Raw genomic sequence first — 16,219 nt, 5'->3', positions numbered from 1 at the left:
CGGTGGGTTTTTAAGTTTTGTTTTGTTTGGGGGCCATACCCAGCAGTGCTCAGGGGTTACTCCTGGCTCTGCACTCCTCAGGAACTTAGGTTGGCCATGGGCAAGGCAAGCACTCTACCCCACTGTACTGTCTTTCCAGCCCTGGGTGCTTTGGCTTTGTTGTTGTTTGTTGTGTGGTTTGGGGGCCACCCCTGGAGGAGCTGGGTGGGCCTCTCGTAGGCAGATGATGCCCTGTAGCTCCTTCAGATCTGTCTGCACCCCTGGATGCTTTTGCTCTGGACTGGAGAAGGAAGCCTCTCTCAGCTAGTGGACTGACAGACACTGCTCTGTCACTGTGCTGGCTGCCTTTCTTTCTTGGATCACAGCAGAGATTCAGAGCTAGGCTGACACACTCTAAACACACACACAGACACTATCTCTTTTTCTTTCCTTTTGGTTTTTGAGTCATACCCACAAGTGCTCAGGGGTTACTTCTGGCTCTGCACTCAGAAGTCGCTCCTGGCAGGCTTGGGAGACCATATGGGATGCTGGAAATCAAACCCGGGTCGTCCCAGATCAGCCACATGAAGGCAAACGCCCTACTAGTGTGCTATCTCTTCAGCCCTGCACACTCACTTTCCTAGAAGATCCTTGACATTCCAGAAGCTTCTCAACTCTTTTTAATTCTGCAGCTCAAACCCGTTCAATAAAGAAGAGCTGACGGCGATTCTGAAATTCGGAGCGGAGGATCTCTTCAAAGAACTGGAGGGCGAGGAGTCGGAGCCGCAGGTGAGGTGCAGAGAGGGACATAGCCGAACAACTGCCCCCCAGAGTCTTTTTTATTAAAAAACTTTTTGGAGGGGCCATAGTGGTGGCACAAGCACTAGGGCATTTGCCTTGCACCCTAACCTAGGATGGATTGCGGTTCAATCCCCTGGCGTCCCATATGGTCCCCCAAGCCAGGAGCGATTTCTGAGCGTGTAGTCATGAGTAACCCCTGAGCATCAATAGGTGTGGCCAAAGCAAAACAAACAGAAAAATCTTTCGGAGTCTGTATGTTAGGCTTTTTTTGTTTTTGTTTTTTGGGCCAGACCCGATGACACTCAGGGGTTACTCCTGGCTATGCGCTCAGAAGTCGCTCCTGGCTTGGGGAACCATATGGGACTCCGGGGGATCGAACCTCGGTCCGTCCTAGGCTAGCGCAGGCAAGGCAGGCACCTTACCTCTAGCGCCACCGCCCGGCCCTGTATGTTAGGCTTTTTGAAAGGAATCGTGGGACATTGAATTCTGTTTTCATTTGTTTCTGGGCTACACGTGATGTTGTTCAGGGCTCACTCCTGACTGCACTCAGGAATCACTCCCAGCAGGCTTGGGTACCCATGTGGGACGCCAAGGATTGAATCCGTCTAGCCGCATGCAAGGCAAAAACCCTCCTTGGCTGTGCTCTCACTTAGGCCCCCACATTGATTTCCTTTTTATGCCTTCTGGATCTCAAAGCTATTCCTGGGTGGGAAAGCAGAATGAGAAAAACATTTGGAGGATTTTTTTTTTTTTTTTTTTTTGGTTTTTGGGCCACACCCGGCGGTGCTCAGGGGTTACTCCTGGCTATCTGCTCAGAAAAAGCTCCTGGCAGGCGCGGGGGGACCCTATGGGACACCGGGATTCGAACCAACCACCTTTGGTCCTGGATCGACTGCTTGCAAGGCAAACGCCGCTGTGCTATCTCTCCGGGCCCCAGGATTTTCTGGCTTGAGTTGCTTTTGTTCCATTTCTGTTTTCTCATCATTTCTGAAGTTTTTCCTGAAAAAGAAACGACATAAAGAATTAGCTGGGGAGCACAGTATTAGGGTATTTGCCTTGCACACGACCGGTCCAGGATGAACCCGGGTTCGTTCCCCAGCATCCCCTGAGATTGCCAGGAGCGATTTTTGAGTGCAGAGCCAGGTGTGGCCCAAAATCCAAAAAATAAAAATAAAATATACTCTCATTTAAAAAAAAATAGAGTTAGCTGGGAAGCACAGAAGCCCAAAAACATAAAAGCATATAAACATATAAAACACACGAACCTGCAAATACACCAGCCCTGACCTTCCAGCTGGCACCACATTCTCTTGCTCACTCACACTGGCTCGCTCTCATCCGGGCTTTGCTTTTCTCCTTTAGGAAATGGACATTGATGAGATTCTGCGCTTGGCCGAGACCAGAGAGAACGAGGTTTCAACCAGTGCTACAGATGAGCTTTTGTCGCAGTTCAAGGTATGGGGACCCTGGTGGGCGAGAGTCTGGGAGTCATCACATGATGGGGCTGCTTGAATCCTGCCTGTGTACATGTCTGTGGGTTCTGCCCTCCGGCTTCACCTGGTGGTGCCCAGGGGTCACTCCTGGCAGGTTCAGGGGACCCTAGAGGATGTCAGGGGTCGAACCCCAGTCAGCTGCGTGCAAGGCAGGTGGGTGCCTTACCAGCTGTACTATCCATCCAGCCCCCATTAATAGCATTTTAATAAATTTTAGAATAAAGTTTACAATGTATTAGTATAGAATTCTATACAGAGGGGCTGGATCGATAGCACAGTGGTAGGGCATTTGTCTTGCACACAGCCAACCCAGGACAGATCCGGGTTCCCAGCATCTCCTATGGTCTCCCAAGCCTGCCAGGAGCAATTTCTGAGTGCAGAGCGAGGAGAAACCCCTGAGCACCTCTGGGTGTGGCCCTCCCCCCAAAAAAGAAAGAAACGTTCTATCGTTATCGTTAGATTTGATTTTATGATTAAATTTTAGAATCAAGGGCCGGAGAGATAGCATGGAGGTAGGGCGTTTGCATACCCTAGGACAGTGGTTCGAATCCCAGCATCCCATATGGTTCCCTGAGCCTGCCAGGAGCGATTTCTGAGCGGAGAGCCAGGAGTAACCCCTGAGCGCTGCCAGGTGTGACCCAAAAACCAAAAAAAAAAAAAAATTTTATTTTAGAATAAAATCTTTTTTCCCCATTAGCATGGTCTTTAGACACTGTCAGAACTCCCCAAATTTCTTGTCTGTCTTACCTGCTGTAGAGGCCAAATTCCTGATGAGCTTGGAACTTCAGGGAATTGATTTGAGGGGGAGGAGAAGAGGGGTGATTTGAAAGTTGATTTTTTGGGGCTGGAGTGATAGCGCAGCAAGAAGGGCATTTGCCTTGCACGCATTGACCTGGGTTCAGTCCCCAGCATCTAATATGGTCTTCGGAGCCTGCCAGAAGTGACCCCTGAGCAACACAGGATGGGGTGGTGTTTGGGTGAGGCGCCCCGCCCCGTCCCTGAGGCCACGGGTTTTTCTCCGTCTCTAGGTGGCCAACTTCGCCACGATGGAGGACGAGGAGGAGCTGGAGGAGCGCCCTCACAAGGACTGGGACGAGATCATCCCCGAGGAGCAGCGGAAGAAGGTGGAGGAGGAGGAGCGGCAGAAGGAGCTGGAGGAGATCTACATGCTGCCGCGCATCCGCAGCTCCACCAAAAAGGTGACTGGGCTGGGCCCAGGGGCAGAGCGTGGGGGGCCAGGCAAGTGGGGAGGTGTGCTGGGCTGGTGCAGGCAGGGGCCTCTGCAGTGCCCAGAAACCTGCCCCAGGGATGGAGAAGGTGAAGGACACAAGGCACCCAGGGGAGAGGCGTTGATCAGGTCTTTGCAAGTAAGATTTGAGTTGTATTAGGGCATCTGCCTTGCACGCAGCAGACTTAGGACGGACCTGGGTTCGATCCCCGCATCCCATATGGTTCCCTGAGCCTGCAAGGCGTGATTTCTGAGCACAGAGCCAGGAGTTGCACCTGAGTGCCTCTGGGTATGACCCAAAAAGCAAAAAATACATCTGAGCTCCCAGAAGTTTGCATTTTGACACTGTGGGTCAGAACAGCTTTTCCACTTTTGGGAGGTCCAGGTGTGCTCTGCCGTGAGGAGTTGGAGCGATGGCACAGCAGTAGGGTATTTGACTTGCATATGGCTGACCCGGGGCAGACCTGGGTTCAATCCCCGGCATCCCATATTTACCCGGGCCTGCCAGGAACGACTTCTGAGTGCAGAGCCAGGAGTAACCCCTGAGCACCACGGGCTGTGGCCCAAAATTAAAAAAAAAAAACAAAAAAAAAAAAAACTCAACCCTACAACACTTTACAGTGTGTTTCCAACTCCAGGTGGACAGGTCTGAAAATGTGTAACCACAAAGAATGAATAAACCAAGCCAGTCAGGAGAGAATCATGGAGTCCGGTTGGCTCCTTACCTTGTGGTCTGCACGCACTGAGCCTAAGCAGAAGCCCCTTCCTCTATTTCCAACCAGGAGGGGTTGGGTCTAATGAGTGGCAAAGGCACCTGTTTGATAGAGGTACTAGCCACTTCAGTCTAGGCGGACAGTTGTATATCTATGGGACAGGTGAAAAGGAAAGAGGAAGTTGGGGGAGTGCCTCTGTTTCGGGGGTAAAAGCAGGGTGTCTTTTCACACAAGTCCAGGATGTGAGCTTTACTCAGACAGTCAGAGAGGAAACTTCAGGCTGAGTGATAGCACAGCTGGGAGGGCTCTGTTCCTGGCCATTCCTGACCAACCTAGTTTAGACCCCTGGTGTCCCATAAGGTCCCCTGAGCACAAGCAGGAGGGATTTGAGTGCAGAGCCTGGAGTCCCCCTGAGCACTGCTGGGTGTGGCTCAAAAACCTCATTAGCAACCGAAAAAAAAAAAAAAAAGCAGTGAACAAAGAGCAGGGCCAATACCAGGGCCCCTCAATTTTTTTTTTTTTTCCATTTGGTCCCTCAATTTCTTTCTTTCTTTTTTTTTTTTGGTTTTTGGGTCACACCCGGCAGTGCTCAGGGGTTACTTCTGGCTCTACGCTCAGAAATCGCTCCTGGGAGGCTCGGGGGACCATATGGGATGCCGGGATTCGAACCACTGACCTTCTGCATGAAAGGCAAATGCCTTACCTCCGTGCTATCTCTCTGCCCCTGGTCCCTCAACTTCTGCAGCCACGTGGATATGTGCAGAGTGGCCTTGGTCACTCAGAGACAATTGGATATGCCTGATATCATAATAGATGTGGGCAGCTGACTGTAGCCTGTGACTGAGTGCTGAGGGTCCGGGCATCGCTCAAAGGGACTCGTTTTCTTACTCTTTTATAAAGGGCATCAAAGGCCGAGAGTGGCTCGTGAGGCCTCAAGTCACCTTCCTTCTTCCACTGCCAGGTGTGACCCAAAAACCAGCTCACTTGGGACTGTGCAGTGTGTCCAGAAGGGGAACTATCTTTTTATGGGGGTGGTCACACTCGGCGGCGCTCAGGGGTTACTCCTGGTTCTGCGCTCAGAAGTTGCTCCTGGCACGCTTGAGAAACCATATGGGATCCCGGGGATCAAACCGAGGTTCGTCTGGGGTTGGCCATGTGCAAGGCAAATGCCCTACATTGTGCTATCACTCTGACCCCAATAAGTGGGACTCTCTTGTCACAGAGCTTCAGCCACTTTTTTTTGTATGTGTGTGTGTGTTTTAATTTAATTTTTATTTTGATCATAGTGGCTTACATATTGTTGACAATAATATTTTAGGTACATATTTAGGTTTTTTTTTTTTTTTTTTTTTGAGTCATACCCGGCAGTGCTCAGGGGTCATTCCTGGCTCCAGGAATTGCTCAGAAATTGCTCCTGGCACGATGGAGGACCATATGGGACACCGGGATTCGAACCGATGACCTCGTGCATAAAAGGCAAAAGCCTTACCTCCATGCTATCTCTCCGGCCCCTAGCCTCCTTATTTTTAAGCTAAAAAAAAAAAGTGTTTTGTTTTGGGGCCATACTTAGTGGTGCTGTGGTGCTCAAAGGTCACTCCTAGTTCTATACTTAGGGATCGCTCCTGGCAGACTCGGAGGACCCTATGAGATGTTGGGGATTGAACCTGGATCAGCTGCGTTCGAGGAAAACACCTACCCCGCTCTGCCCCTTTTCTGCATGGGAAAGGGTCCTGAAGTCCCTGGACTGAGGAGAGCTCTTGAGCCTGATACCCCTTTGCCCCTCCAGGCTCAGACCAACGACAGCGACTCAGACACAGAGTCTAAGAGGCAGGCACAGAGGTCATCAGCCTCAGAGAGCGAGACCGACGACTCGGATGACGACAAGAAGCCCAAGCGCAGGGGCCGCCCTCGCAGCGTGCGCAAGGACCTGGTGGAGGGATTCACGGATGCCGAGATCCGAAGGTGGGGGTCTCTCCCTGCCTGGGACTGGTGCAGAAGGACCTTAGCTCAGAACGAGGGCTGTGGGGGGCATCCTCACCCGCTTTTTCTCACTCCAACTCCTCTTTATTCATTGCTCATGTCTGTTTCCTCCCGTCTCCTACTTTATTCTTTAACTTGTTTTTGGTTTGTTTTGAGGCTACACCCATTGAAGATCAGGGCTTTCCCCTTGCTCTGTGCTTAGGAATTTCTCCTGGCTGTGCTCAGGGGACCCTGTGGGATGCTGGGGATCGAACCCAGCTTGGCTAGGATACAAGGCCAATGCCTTCTCTGCTGCATAATCTTTCTATCTCTTTCTAGCTCTCTCCTGATTAGTTTGCATGATTTTCCGGTAAATTTCCGAGTTGGAGATGAACTAAGGTGGAAACTCTTTTTTGTTGAGGAATAGGAATATTCTTATATGTATAGATACAGAGATGCATTTGTTTTTTTTTGTGTGTGTGTGTGTGTGGTTTTTGGGCCACACCCTGTGGTGCTCAGGGGTTACTCCTGGCTGTCTGCTCAGAAATAGCTCCTGGCAGGCATGGGGGACCATATGGGACACCGGGATTCGAACCAACCACCTTAGGTCCTGGATCGGCTGCTTGCAAGGCAAACACCACTGTGCTATCTCTCCGGGCCCAGAGATGCATTTGTGTTGGAATGACAGAGATGTGGAAATAAAAATGGTTGTTGGAGAGACTGCTTATGGATCGGAGCATGTGCTTGGATTTTTGTTTTGTTGTCTGAAGTTTTGCTACTCATATAGGACTCATGATCATTTTCATCTTAAACTTTAATTTTTGGCCTGATTATCCACCGCAGCTCTCTATAGGTTGGGGCCCTTGCTGCGGACATGCTGCGTCCCTAAGCAAAAACCTTCATAGGGTCCGAGAACCTTTATGGGGAGAAAGCGGGAGCACAAAGCGGATGAATATGAAATGTGAAATAAATGAGACTACACAAAATGCATTGTATGGGGACTCACGTCTAAGAGACGAAAGACCAATTTTACTGTTCAGCTGATGACATTTTAAGCACAAACTCTGGTATGCAAGGTGTCTTCAGGAAAAACGAAGGGCAGAGGATAGCCAGGTGGGGCAACACAATGGTACCTCCTAGAATCTACATATCAAATAACTACCTGATGTAGGTGAGAAAGTGAGGTGGAGGTGTTTTTGGGTACACAGAAAACAGGTTTTTTAAGAAACCAGGAGGAGACAGGTTTTGGAAGAAATGTATTTGCAGTGGCTGGAAAATGGACTTTTGGGGGGACAGAAATAATTGTTTACTATAATGGAGCTAGACTCAGAAAAACAAGCTGCTGGCGCCAGGTTATACTTGAAGTAAGAGTCACAAATAAACTAGCCAGTGGGGAGCTTTTGGCATGCTTTGGTACTGAAATTCCTTTGTGAGTGTAGAAAGGCTAAGGCCGAATTTCTGTAGTAGAAAAGAAGACAAAAATCAAATAAAAGGAAAAGGGAAAATGTAATGTCACAGCCGTGTCAGAATTATAGCCAGTAATCCACGCAAAGGGTCAATGATTGACTTCTCTAACGGGCCTTCTGGCAGATAATTCTTGGGAGGAAAATTAGGCACTGCACCAGGAAAGCCAAAAGCCACATCTGGTGCGTGCTTCCTTAATAAATGGAGACAATACCTTTGAGGGTAGTGACAATACATCCCCCCCCCCCCCATTTTTTTTAAATGTCACACCTGGCTGCGTTCAGGGGCTATTCCTGGCTTTGTGCTCAGAAATCACTCCTTGCAGGCTCGGGACCAAGTGGAAAGCCGAGATACGAATCACTGTCCTGCATGTGAGGCAAACGCCTTACGTTCATGCTATTTTTTTGGCTCCACTGTCCAATTAGAAGGTAAAGAAATAAACAGTACCAAAAGAAATTAAACGTTATCAATTCGATCTTAGCAGTGTAGGATTCAGAAGCTGTAATACATATAGCTAAAATAGGTTAAAATAGTCTGAAGACTAGAGTATAAGTTATAATCTGTGTTCTGAGAACCTAAATATAGACTGGTTCCTTTAACATACGAAGATTGAGAGTCTATGCTGACACTGAGGAATTAGAACAAATAAGTAAAGCACTTTAAGCGAGAAAATTGTAAGGAGAAGAAAAAATTGGAGTAATCCTGAAATCTTCTGTTCTTGCATAAGTATAGAAAAGTTAAAGTTAGAGAAGAATTAAGCAATAGAAAACAATAGAATATATAAACAAATTTTGATAGGAATATTGTTAGAAAGGGGAACTGCTGGTGTGCTGAATATCCTCATATGCACATATCATAACATTTTTTCCAAATTCCAACGAAGGAGGCTAAACAAGAAGCATACTCAGAAGAGTAAAAGGTGGAATTTTGGGGCCCGGAGAGATAGCACAGCGGCGTTTGCCTTGCAAGCAGCCGATCCAGGACCAAAGGTGGTTGGTTCGAATCCCGGTGTCCCATATGGTCCCCTGTGCCTGCCAGGAGCTATTTCTGAGCAGACAGCCAGGAGTAACCCCTGAGCACCGCCGGGTGTGGGCCCCCCCCCCCCAAAAAAAAAGGTGGAATTTTGTTTTAAGAGTCTATAAGTTCGGTCTTTAGATTTTTAAGAGTCTATCAGTTCAGTCTTAATTTTTATCCGCGGGTTTGACGTCATCTGTTTCCAGGCAGTCTCCAGGGGTTGGCAGTCGTGGAATTTTCAGGAATGTCTGTCTGCATTCTGGTCTTTAGATGTCACAGGACTGGGGGTTGAAATCAGCAGCTGAAGTCAGCAGTGGGTTGAGGAGCTGAAGTCGGCAGGGGGTTTAGTTGCTGAATCTGCAAGCAGAGCCTGTCTGTCTGTTCAGGGGGAGACTCAGTTCAGGCAAAGACACTGTTCAGTGGGCCAGGTAGTTCCTGCGGATTTTTTCTGAAAAGAACAAAAAAAAAACTGGAAAACTTAAGCTAGAAATGAGTGCAGGCATAATAATTGCTTACTCTTGACTGGGTCCCAGAGAAAATATTTCTAGACCTGTATTAAATTTAGATAGCTTTAATTATTTTCAGGGGAAGCTATAGGCTTCCCTTCTAGATGTAAATTTTAGAAGTTCTATCATCTAAAAAAGATATTATAAAGGGAGTGTGGGCAGAGAAACTCCATTCTTTGTTTTTAGGATGGTTAGGGGCTGTAGTTTCTACCTACAAGAAAAGATGAAATTTTTATGTTACTTTGATTGCAAGTGAATGCAATTGACTGGTTTGATTCCGCAGTTTTAATTTCTGGAAAAGATCAGATTGGTAAGTGGGATTTCTTGAGCAGATCAGGCCTCAGAGCTGCAAGTGTTCCTTTCCTTTTGAGAGGACAGAATTTTATTTGAAATGATAAACACAAAAATTAAGTTAAAGCAACATAGCATTAATTATCTTAAATTGGTTATGAAGCAAGGTAAATTTTCTATAGTCATAATATTTAAATGTATGTTATATGCAAGTAAATAAAGTAGAGGTGGTAGGTATAGCTATTTTTCAATGCTAGAAATATAAGGAAAATAAAAGAAGCAAAACTTTTGCCATAATTGCAAGTTAAGTTGAATTTATTTATACATAAGATTATAAAATAATTCTATACCTAAAAGAAATGTTTGTTAAGAAAATACATAATTGACATAACTGATTATATTGTATATATTTTTATTTTATTTTATTTTTGTTTTTTTTGGGGCCACACCTGGCGTTGCTCAGGGGCTACTCCTGGCTGTCTGCTCAGAAATAGCTCCTGGCAGGCTCGGGGGACCATATGGGACACCAGGATTTGAACCAACCACCTTAGGTTCTGGATCGGCTGCTTGCAAGGCAAACGCCGCTGTGCTATCTCTCCGGCCCCAATATTGTATAGAGAGCAAATTTATTGAAAAAAAATCATAGAAAGAATAGGGAGAGGAAAAAAAATTGTTATTTAAATGAAAAGTTAAGTAGCAAGTAAGATGTGAAAATTATTTATGTAAGTTACTTGTTAACTGGCATTCCTGTGAAGGCACACTGCCAGTGTTACTTAGGAAAAACTTTAATGCAATGCTGGGAGAAAACACAGCTGAATTACATTACTGTTATTTTCTCACTTAAATTTTTAGAGTAAGATCTTCCCTGGTAAGGTTAAAGTTAGATTAGTAGTTGAGTTAACTTTACTTATGACCAGTTTGTTGCAATCAGTAAGTAACTTTCACTAAGTTCTTTAAAAATGCATAATGAAACAAATACAGAAAGTAGTTGCCATTCGCATATTAACTTAATATTTTATTTCCAGATAGCTGAATATTTTTACGTTATGCTCTTAAGCATAAATTTAGTAAGATCGGAGAAATTTCCTTTTGCGGGACAGCCATTGAAGGCTGTAGAGTTCCTTAGTTGACTTCAATTTGCAAGAGGGTTAATTCTTACTGCAGAGAGTTACTGTCTATACATCTGCAAATTAATATCGCCATTAACTATCACAATAACGTTGGAGATGCCAAGAGGCAAACTTCAGTTAAATTTACTGAAAACACAGAGCAACAATTAAATTTAAAAAATTGCAGTTTAGTAATTTAGGTTATAATAAGTTCTGTAGCTCCGATTTTTATGAGCACTGTAACATGAGGTTAAGAGCATCTCAATACCCAATTCCTAGCATTTTTCTATATAAAACATTAGATTATTTCCAATTAGAAAAAATTCAATTTGATCATGCAATATCATGAATTCACCATTTATCATGTAAACAATTACACTTATTTTTTAACCTTTCAAGACCATATTGATGTTAATAACCAAAAGTCACTATATATAATAACAAATTATTTTTAGTAAAGAATGTAAATTTACTTTACTGGTTTTACACAATAAATGCACCCAGTGGGAGAGGAGGTAGGTTTTAAATTAAGTAGAAGTTATGTCTGAAAATAATTTTGCACTAATTGACTGACAATTAATGGCCTGATTAATTAGCTTTAATGCGGGCCTGGAGAGATAGCACAGTGGCGTTTGCCTTGCAAGCAGTTGATCCAGGACCACAGGAGCTATTTCTGAGCAGACAGCCAGGAGTAACCTCTGAGCGTCGCCGGGTGTGGCCAAAAAACCAAAAAAAAAAAAAAAAATTAGCTTTAATGTCATTAGCTACTAGAATGAAAGTTTTTAGAGTTTGGGGACAAGTCCACTTTTACCAAAAAAAGTACTTAAATTTGGTAAAAATTTGAGGGCATCCTTTGAAGGTGAATTACACCTCAACTAGATTAAGACCAGTGCTGACAGGTGGTGTATGCCAGCTATTCAATTAGTATTTAGAACTTTACATTAAGGCTCAAAGATGGAAATTATGAAAATTGCCCTTATAAAAATAATATTAATATAGGTAATTAAATGCTAGATGTTTCTTGAAGACAATTAAAATTAGTTTTGTAGATCTATCACTTTTAGGATGACAATAAACAATCATTATAATTAGATAGCATTTGTAATATTATTTTGACGAATGGTAATAACACCTTAAATAAGTTATCATGACCAAGATTAAATTTAAAACTCAATTAAGTTGTTAAAATATGCATACACGGGGCCGGGCGGTGGCGCTAGAGGGAAGGTGCCTGCCTTGCCTGCGCTCGCCTTGGATGGACCGCGGTTCGATCCCCCGGTGTCCCATATGGTCCCCCAAGCCAGGAGCGACTTCTGAGCGCATAGCCAGGAGTAACCCCTGAGCATCACCGGGTGTGGCCCAAAAACCAAAAAAAAAAAAATATATATATATATATATGCATACACAAAATTAGCAATATTATCTAAAAATGGTTAGTTTTAATTAACTGCAACATTATTTAAACAATTCTGATTACTTAAACACTTTAATAGAAAGTTAGAGAAATTTGGAAACTTTAAAAAAACACAGACCTTATTACATACTTAAACAGTGGGCTCCCTGGGGCGAGCCTTTCCCCCTTAGGGAACCTAGAAGCGGCTTGGATTCAAAGGGCAAACACATTTTTTTCTTTGCTTTTCTCTGAGGCCAGTTTTGACCTAGGAAAAGCAGCTGGTCAAAGTTTACACATCCGTAATATACTTAGTCATAGTAAAAAAGCACTCACTGTTACAACACACGATTCCAAACATACAATCTCAATGCACACTCAAGCAAACTTTCAGATTCACACAGCACATAGATTGACAAACAATATAAAGACGAGTTACAGGTGAAAGATATGAGAGATGAGAAAAATTGTGGGAAATTTTTGGATGTCTTCAAATTTTCCCGCCAGATCTTTGCTGGCTATTATCAGAAAAAAAAATTTTTCTTTTTCTGTGGCATCTGTGTGGCCCTGTGTTGATACCTGCTTGCCATCTTTAGTGTACCATGTGTGGTACTCATTTGTCATCTTTTGTGTGGTCCTGTGGTACCATTCGCCATCTTTAGTGTGCCTTGTGTGAACCAATTCTCCATATTTTGTGTGCCCCTGTGGTACCTGTTCCCCATCTTTTGTGTGGCTCTGTGTGGTATATTTTTGCCATCTTTAGTGTGGCCCTGTGTGGTGTTGTTTCCCATCTTTTGTATAGCCCTGTGTGGTACCTATTATCCATCTTTCTTCTTTCTTTTTTTTTTTTTTTTGGTTTTTGGATGTTCAAGGGTTACTCCTGGCTCTGCACCCAGAAACCACTCCTGGCTTAGGGCGACCATATGGGACACTGGGGGATCGAACCACAGTTCACCCTAGGTTAGCACGTGCAAGGCAAACGCTCTCTGCTTGTGCCACCTCTCTGGCCCCCTATTTTTTGGGCCATACCCTGCAGTGCTCAGGAGTTATACCTGACTCTGTGCTCAGAATTTACTCCTAGCAGGCTCGGGAGACCATATGGGATGCCGGGGATCGTACCTGGGTCCTTCCCGGATTGGCTGTGTGCAAGGCAAATGCCCCACTGCTGTGCTATCGCTCCAGCCCCTGTTCTCCATCTCTTGTGTGGCCGTTTGTGGTACCTTTCTCTATCTTTTGCGGGGCCTGTGTGGTACTTGTTCTCCATTGTTTTGCTTAGTGCCTCGGAATCTAGCTCTCACTTCTTGTTGGCTCTATGAATTGGATTCCTTTGTAGAGATGTCCTGGGCTACTCTCCCAGTCAGTCTTTGTCTTTCATTTTTTTTTTTTAACCCCTGCGATGCTCAGGAATTACTCCTGGCCTTGTGCTCAGAATTGCTTTTGGTAGGCTCAGAGAACCATATGGTACGCCAGGGATCGAACCCAGGTTGGACTTATGCGAGGCAAACACTGTCCCCGCTATGCTGTCTCTCTGGCCCTCTCAGTCTTCCTTTTCATTAGAGTATTTAACACAATTAAATTCATTCACTTACTGATAAGATAATTTACACCTGTATTTTACTTTTTGCTTTTTGTCTTTTTTGTTCCTTTAGTTCCCCGTTACTATCTTCTGTGTTGTGTAGGTATGTTTTAGTATATGTATATTTTGGTTTTAGTTTTGGGTTACTCCCAGCAATGCTCAGGGGTTACTCCTGGCTTTGCACTCCCAGAAGGACTCAAGGGGCCATTTGGGATGTTGGGGATCGAACCTGGTCTGGCTGTGTACAAGTCAATTGCCCTCCCTGCTGTGGTATCACTTTGGCCTCATATTTTAATTCCCTTCTACTCCACAACATAACATCTGTTCTTCCAGCCAGTTTTTATTTTATTTTTTTGGGGGGGCCACACCCAGTGGCGCCTAGGGATTACTCCTGGCACTGCACTCAGAAATTCCTCCTGGCAGGCTTGGGAGACCATATGGGATGTGGGGGATTGAACCCGGGTCCGTCCTAGGTTGGCCACTTGCAAGGCAAATGCCCTACTGCTGTGCTATTGCTCTGGTTCCATCAACAAGTATTTTAGTGGGTTTTTTGGTTTGATTTTGGGCCACACCTGGCATTGCTCGGGTTACTCCTTTCTCTGCTTAGGAATCACTTGTGGCAGGCTCGGGGGACCCTGTGGGATGCTGGGGATCGAACCTGGGTTAGCCACATGCAAAGCACATGCCCTCCCTCCTGTGCTATCACTCCGGCTTTACAATTTCCTGGTTTCTAATGTGCTTTATTGATCATATTCATAGGTTCATCAAGGCGTATAAGAAGTTCGGTCTCCCCCTGGAACGGTAAGTGGACTTAGCATTTTTACTGCATAGGATTTCTCTGCTCGTCTCACTGTCCTGTGCAAGTCCTGGACACCAGCTTGTGCATTCTCAGAAGTGGGGTCCTGGGGTGCATGGCTTCCTGGGGATGGAGTGGAGTAGGGTGGGGAGCAGTGTTGGTGAAGCCCAGGTGCAGAACTTGCGGTGCGGTAGGGCAGGAGCATTTCCCAGTCATATGCCAGGGCAGCAGCTTGCAGACGGGAAAAGCAGAGACTCGGGTTTGCCACAAATAATGGAGGCGTCCAGTGAGGGCAGAGAAGAGACCGCTGTGACAATGGGAGTTGGGAATGATCCCTCCGGACAAGAACTAGGTGCTGGAAGGAGGGAAAGTGATAGGCAGGATACCCCTTCAGTAACAACAGTACAAAACACACTGTCTGTAAAGCAAAAGGGGGAGCGAGAATGAGAGAGAGAGGGGGGGGAGGGTGATGAGTGAAACTCTATCAAGATTGCAAATGATAGAGAGAGATTGAGAGAGAAAACAGAGGAGGGAGATGTGAAGGGTGTTGGACACTGTATGAGTGAAACTCCATCAGGAGCCACTTTGTCGTCACAATATTTAATGAAAGGAATAAAAAGGTGGAAAAGTCTTAAAAAGAAGTGTCGACTCAGGTTGCTGTGTGTCTGCCAGTCCGGGACTTGGTGATGGCAGATGCAGAGGGGTGTTAGGTGGCAGGGAACACCTCGAGGGGGAGTGACATGCCAGTGGTTCCTGCCAGAGCTGGCCATGAGGCTTGGCTTCTCAAGTCCAGAGAGGAGTCCCAAGTTGGCTTATCCACCACAGCCAGTGCCCACCTTTAGCTCCAGGAATGACCCAATGCTCGAGCCTGGCAGTGGCCGGGGCACTGGCAGAGGAAGCAGGAATGAGGTGCAGGAGGCATCTGGGGGCCCAGCATCACGTGACCACTGTCTCTCTGGGTGGGACCGTTGCTCGAAGCAGGGCCTGGTCCAGCTCCCAGACAGTGCCTGGGTCCTCCCATAGCCATTGCAGCTTAGGGGTCCCCTGTGTGCTTCTGCTCCCACTCCCCCGCCCCCCAGCTCCTCTGGAGCAAGCACAGACCTGACCACTCCAGAATTGGGCCCATGTCCACTCACCTATGCCCAGAATCACCCACAGGGAGCAGGGGATCAGGCCGCGAGACCGAGTCTCTTCAGCTGATGTGGGGACCGTGGCCCCCCCAGGCCCTGATGCCCCGTGCGTGGCTCTCCCTCAGGCTGGAGTGCATCGCCCGCGACGCTGAGCTGGTGGACAAGTCCGTGGCCGACCTTAAGCGGCTTGGGGAGCTGGTGCACAATAGTTGCGTGGCAGCCATGCAGGAGTACGAAGAGCAGCTGAAGGAGAACACGAGCGAGGGTGAGCGGGCGAGGCTGTGCGGGCACAGGGCGTGTGGGTGAGGGCTTGCGGGCACAGGGTGAGTGGCGAGGGCATACAGGCACAAGGTGAGAAGTGAAGGGGGTTTGGGCACAGGGTGAGGGTGAGGGTGTGCGGGCCCAAGGGTTGCTGGTGAGGGTAGGCAAGGGTGAGAGGCGAGGGTGTGACCCCAAAGACTTCATTCATTTCTTCTCATCTGACTGGGATTCCTTCCCCGTCCCTGGGTCAATTTCTCTGATGCGTGTCTAGGGCTGCCTCCTCGACCCTCAGTCGCGTCTCACCCGTGTCAAATGCTAGTCAATGTTCAGTGTGGCATATCTGTTGCTATGAATTAAGTTGGGCAGTTTGTTTCACAAACATTAGGGAGGAAAATAAAATTGCACCTTTAAAGATGAGCCAGATGGGCCCTAAGCAATAGCACAGTGCTAGGGTATTGGCCTTGGGATGGACCCAGGTTTGATTCCCGGCATCCCATATGGTCCCCCGG

At 46.5% G+C, this 16,219-nt stretch overlaps 1 protein-coding gene across 1 annotated transcript in view; it reads left to right on the top strand.

Annotated features, from left to right (window-relative positions):
* The window catches only part of CHD2 (chromodomain helicase DNA binding protein 2), a 76,259-nt gene that overhangs the window by 47,450 nt on the left and 12,590 nt on the right, over positions 1-16,219 (top strand). Inside the window, exons 23-28 of the mRNA XM_049783283.1 lie at positions 672-768; positions 2,143-2,235; positions 3,302-3,472; positions 6,001-6,176; positions 14,283-14,324; positions 15,575-15,714. Of these exons, the coding sequence (XP_049639240.1) occupies positions 672-768; positions 2,143-2,235; positions 3,302-3,472; positions 6,001-6,176; positions 14,283-14,324; positions 15,575-15,714 (719 nt within the window). The remainder of the gene's footprint in view (positions 1-671; positions 769-2,142; positions 2,236-3,301; positions 3,473-6,000; positions 6,177-14,282; positions 14,325-15,574; positions 15,715-16,219) is intronic.

This window comes from Suncus etruscus, chromosome 11, assembly GCF_024139225.1.
Source record: "Suncus etruscus isolate mSunEtr1 chromosome 11, mSunEtr1.pri.cur, whole genome shotgun sequence".
Taxonomy (NCBI): domain Eukaryota; kingdom Metazoa; phylum Chordata; class Mammalia; order Eulipotyphla; family Soricidae; genus Suncus; species Suncus etruscus.
This window is presented reverse-complemented; position numbering and strand designations above follow the sequence as displayed.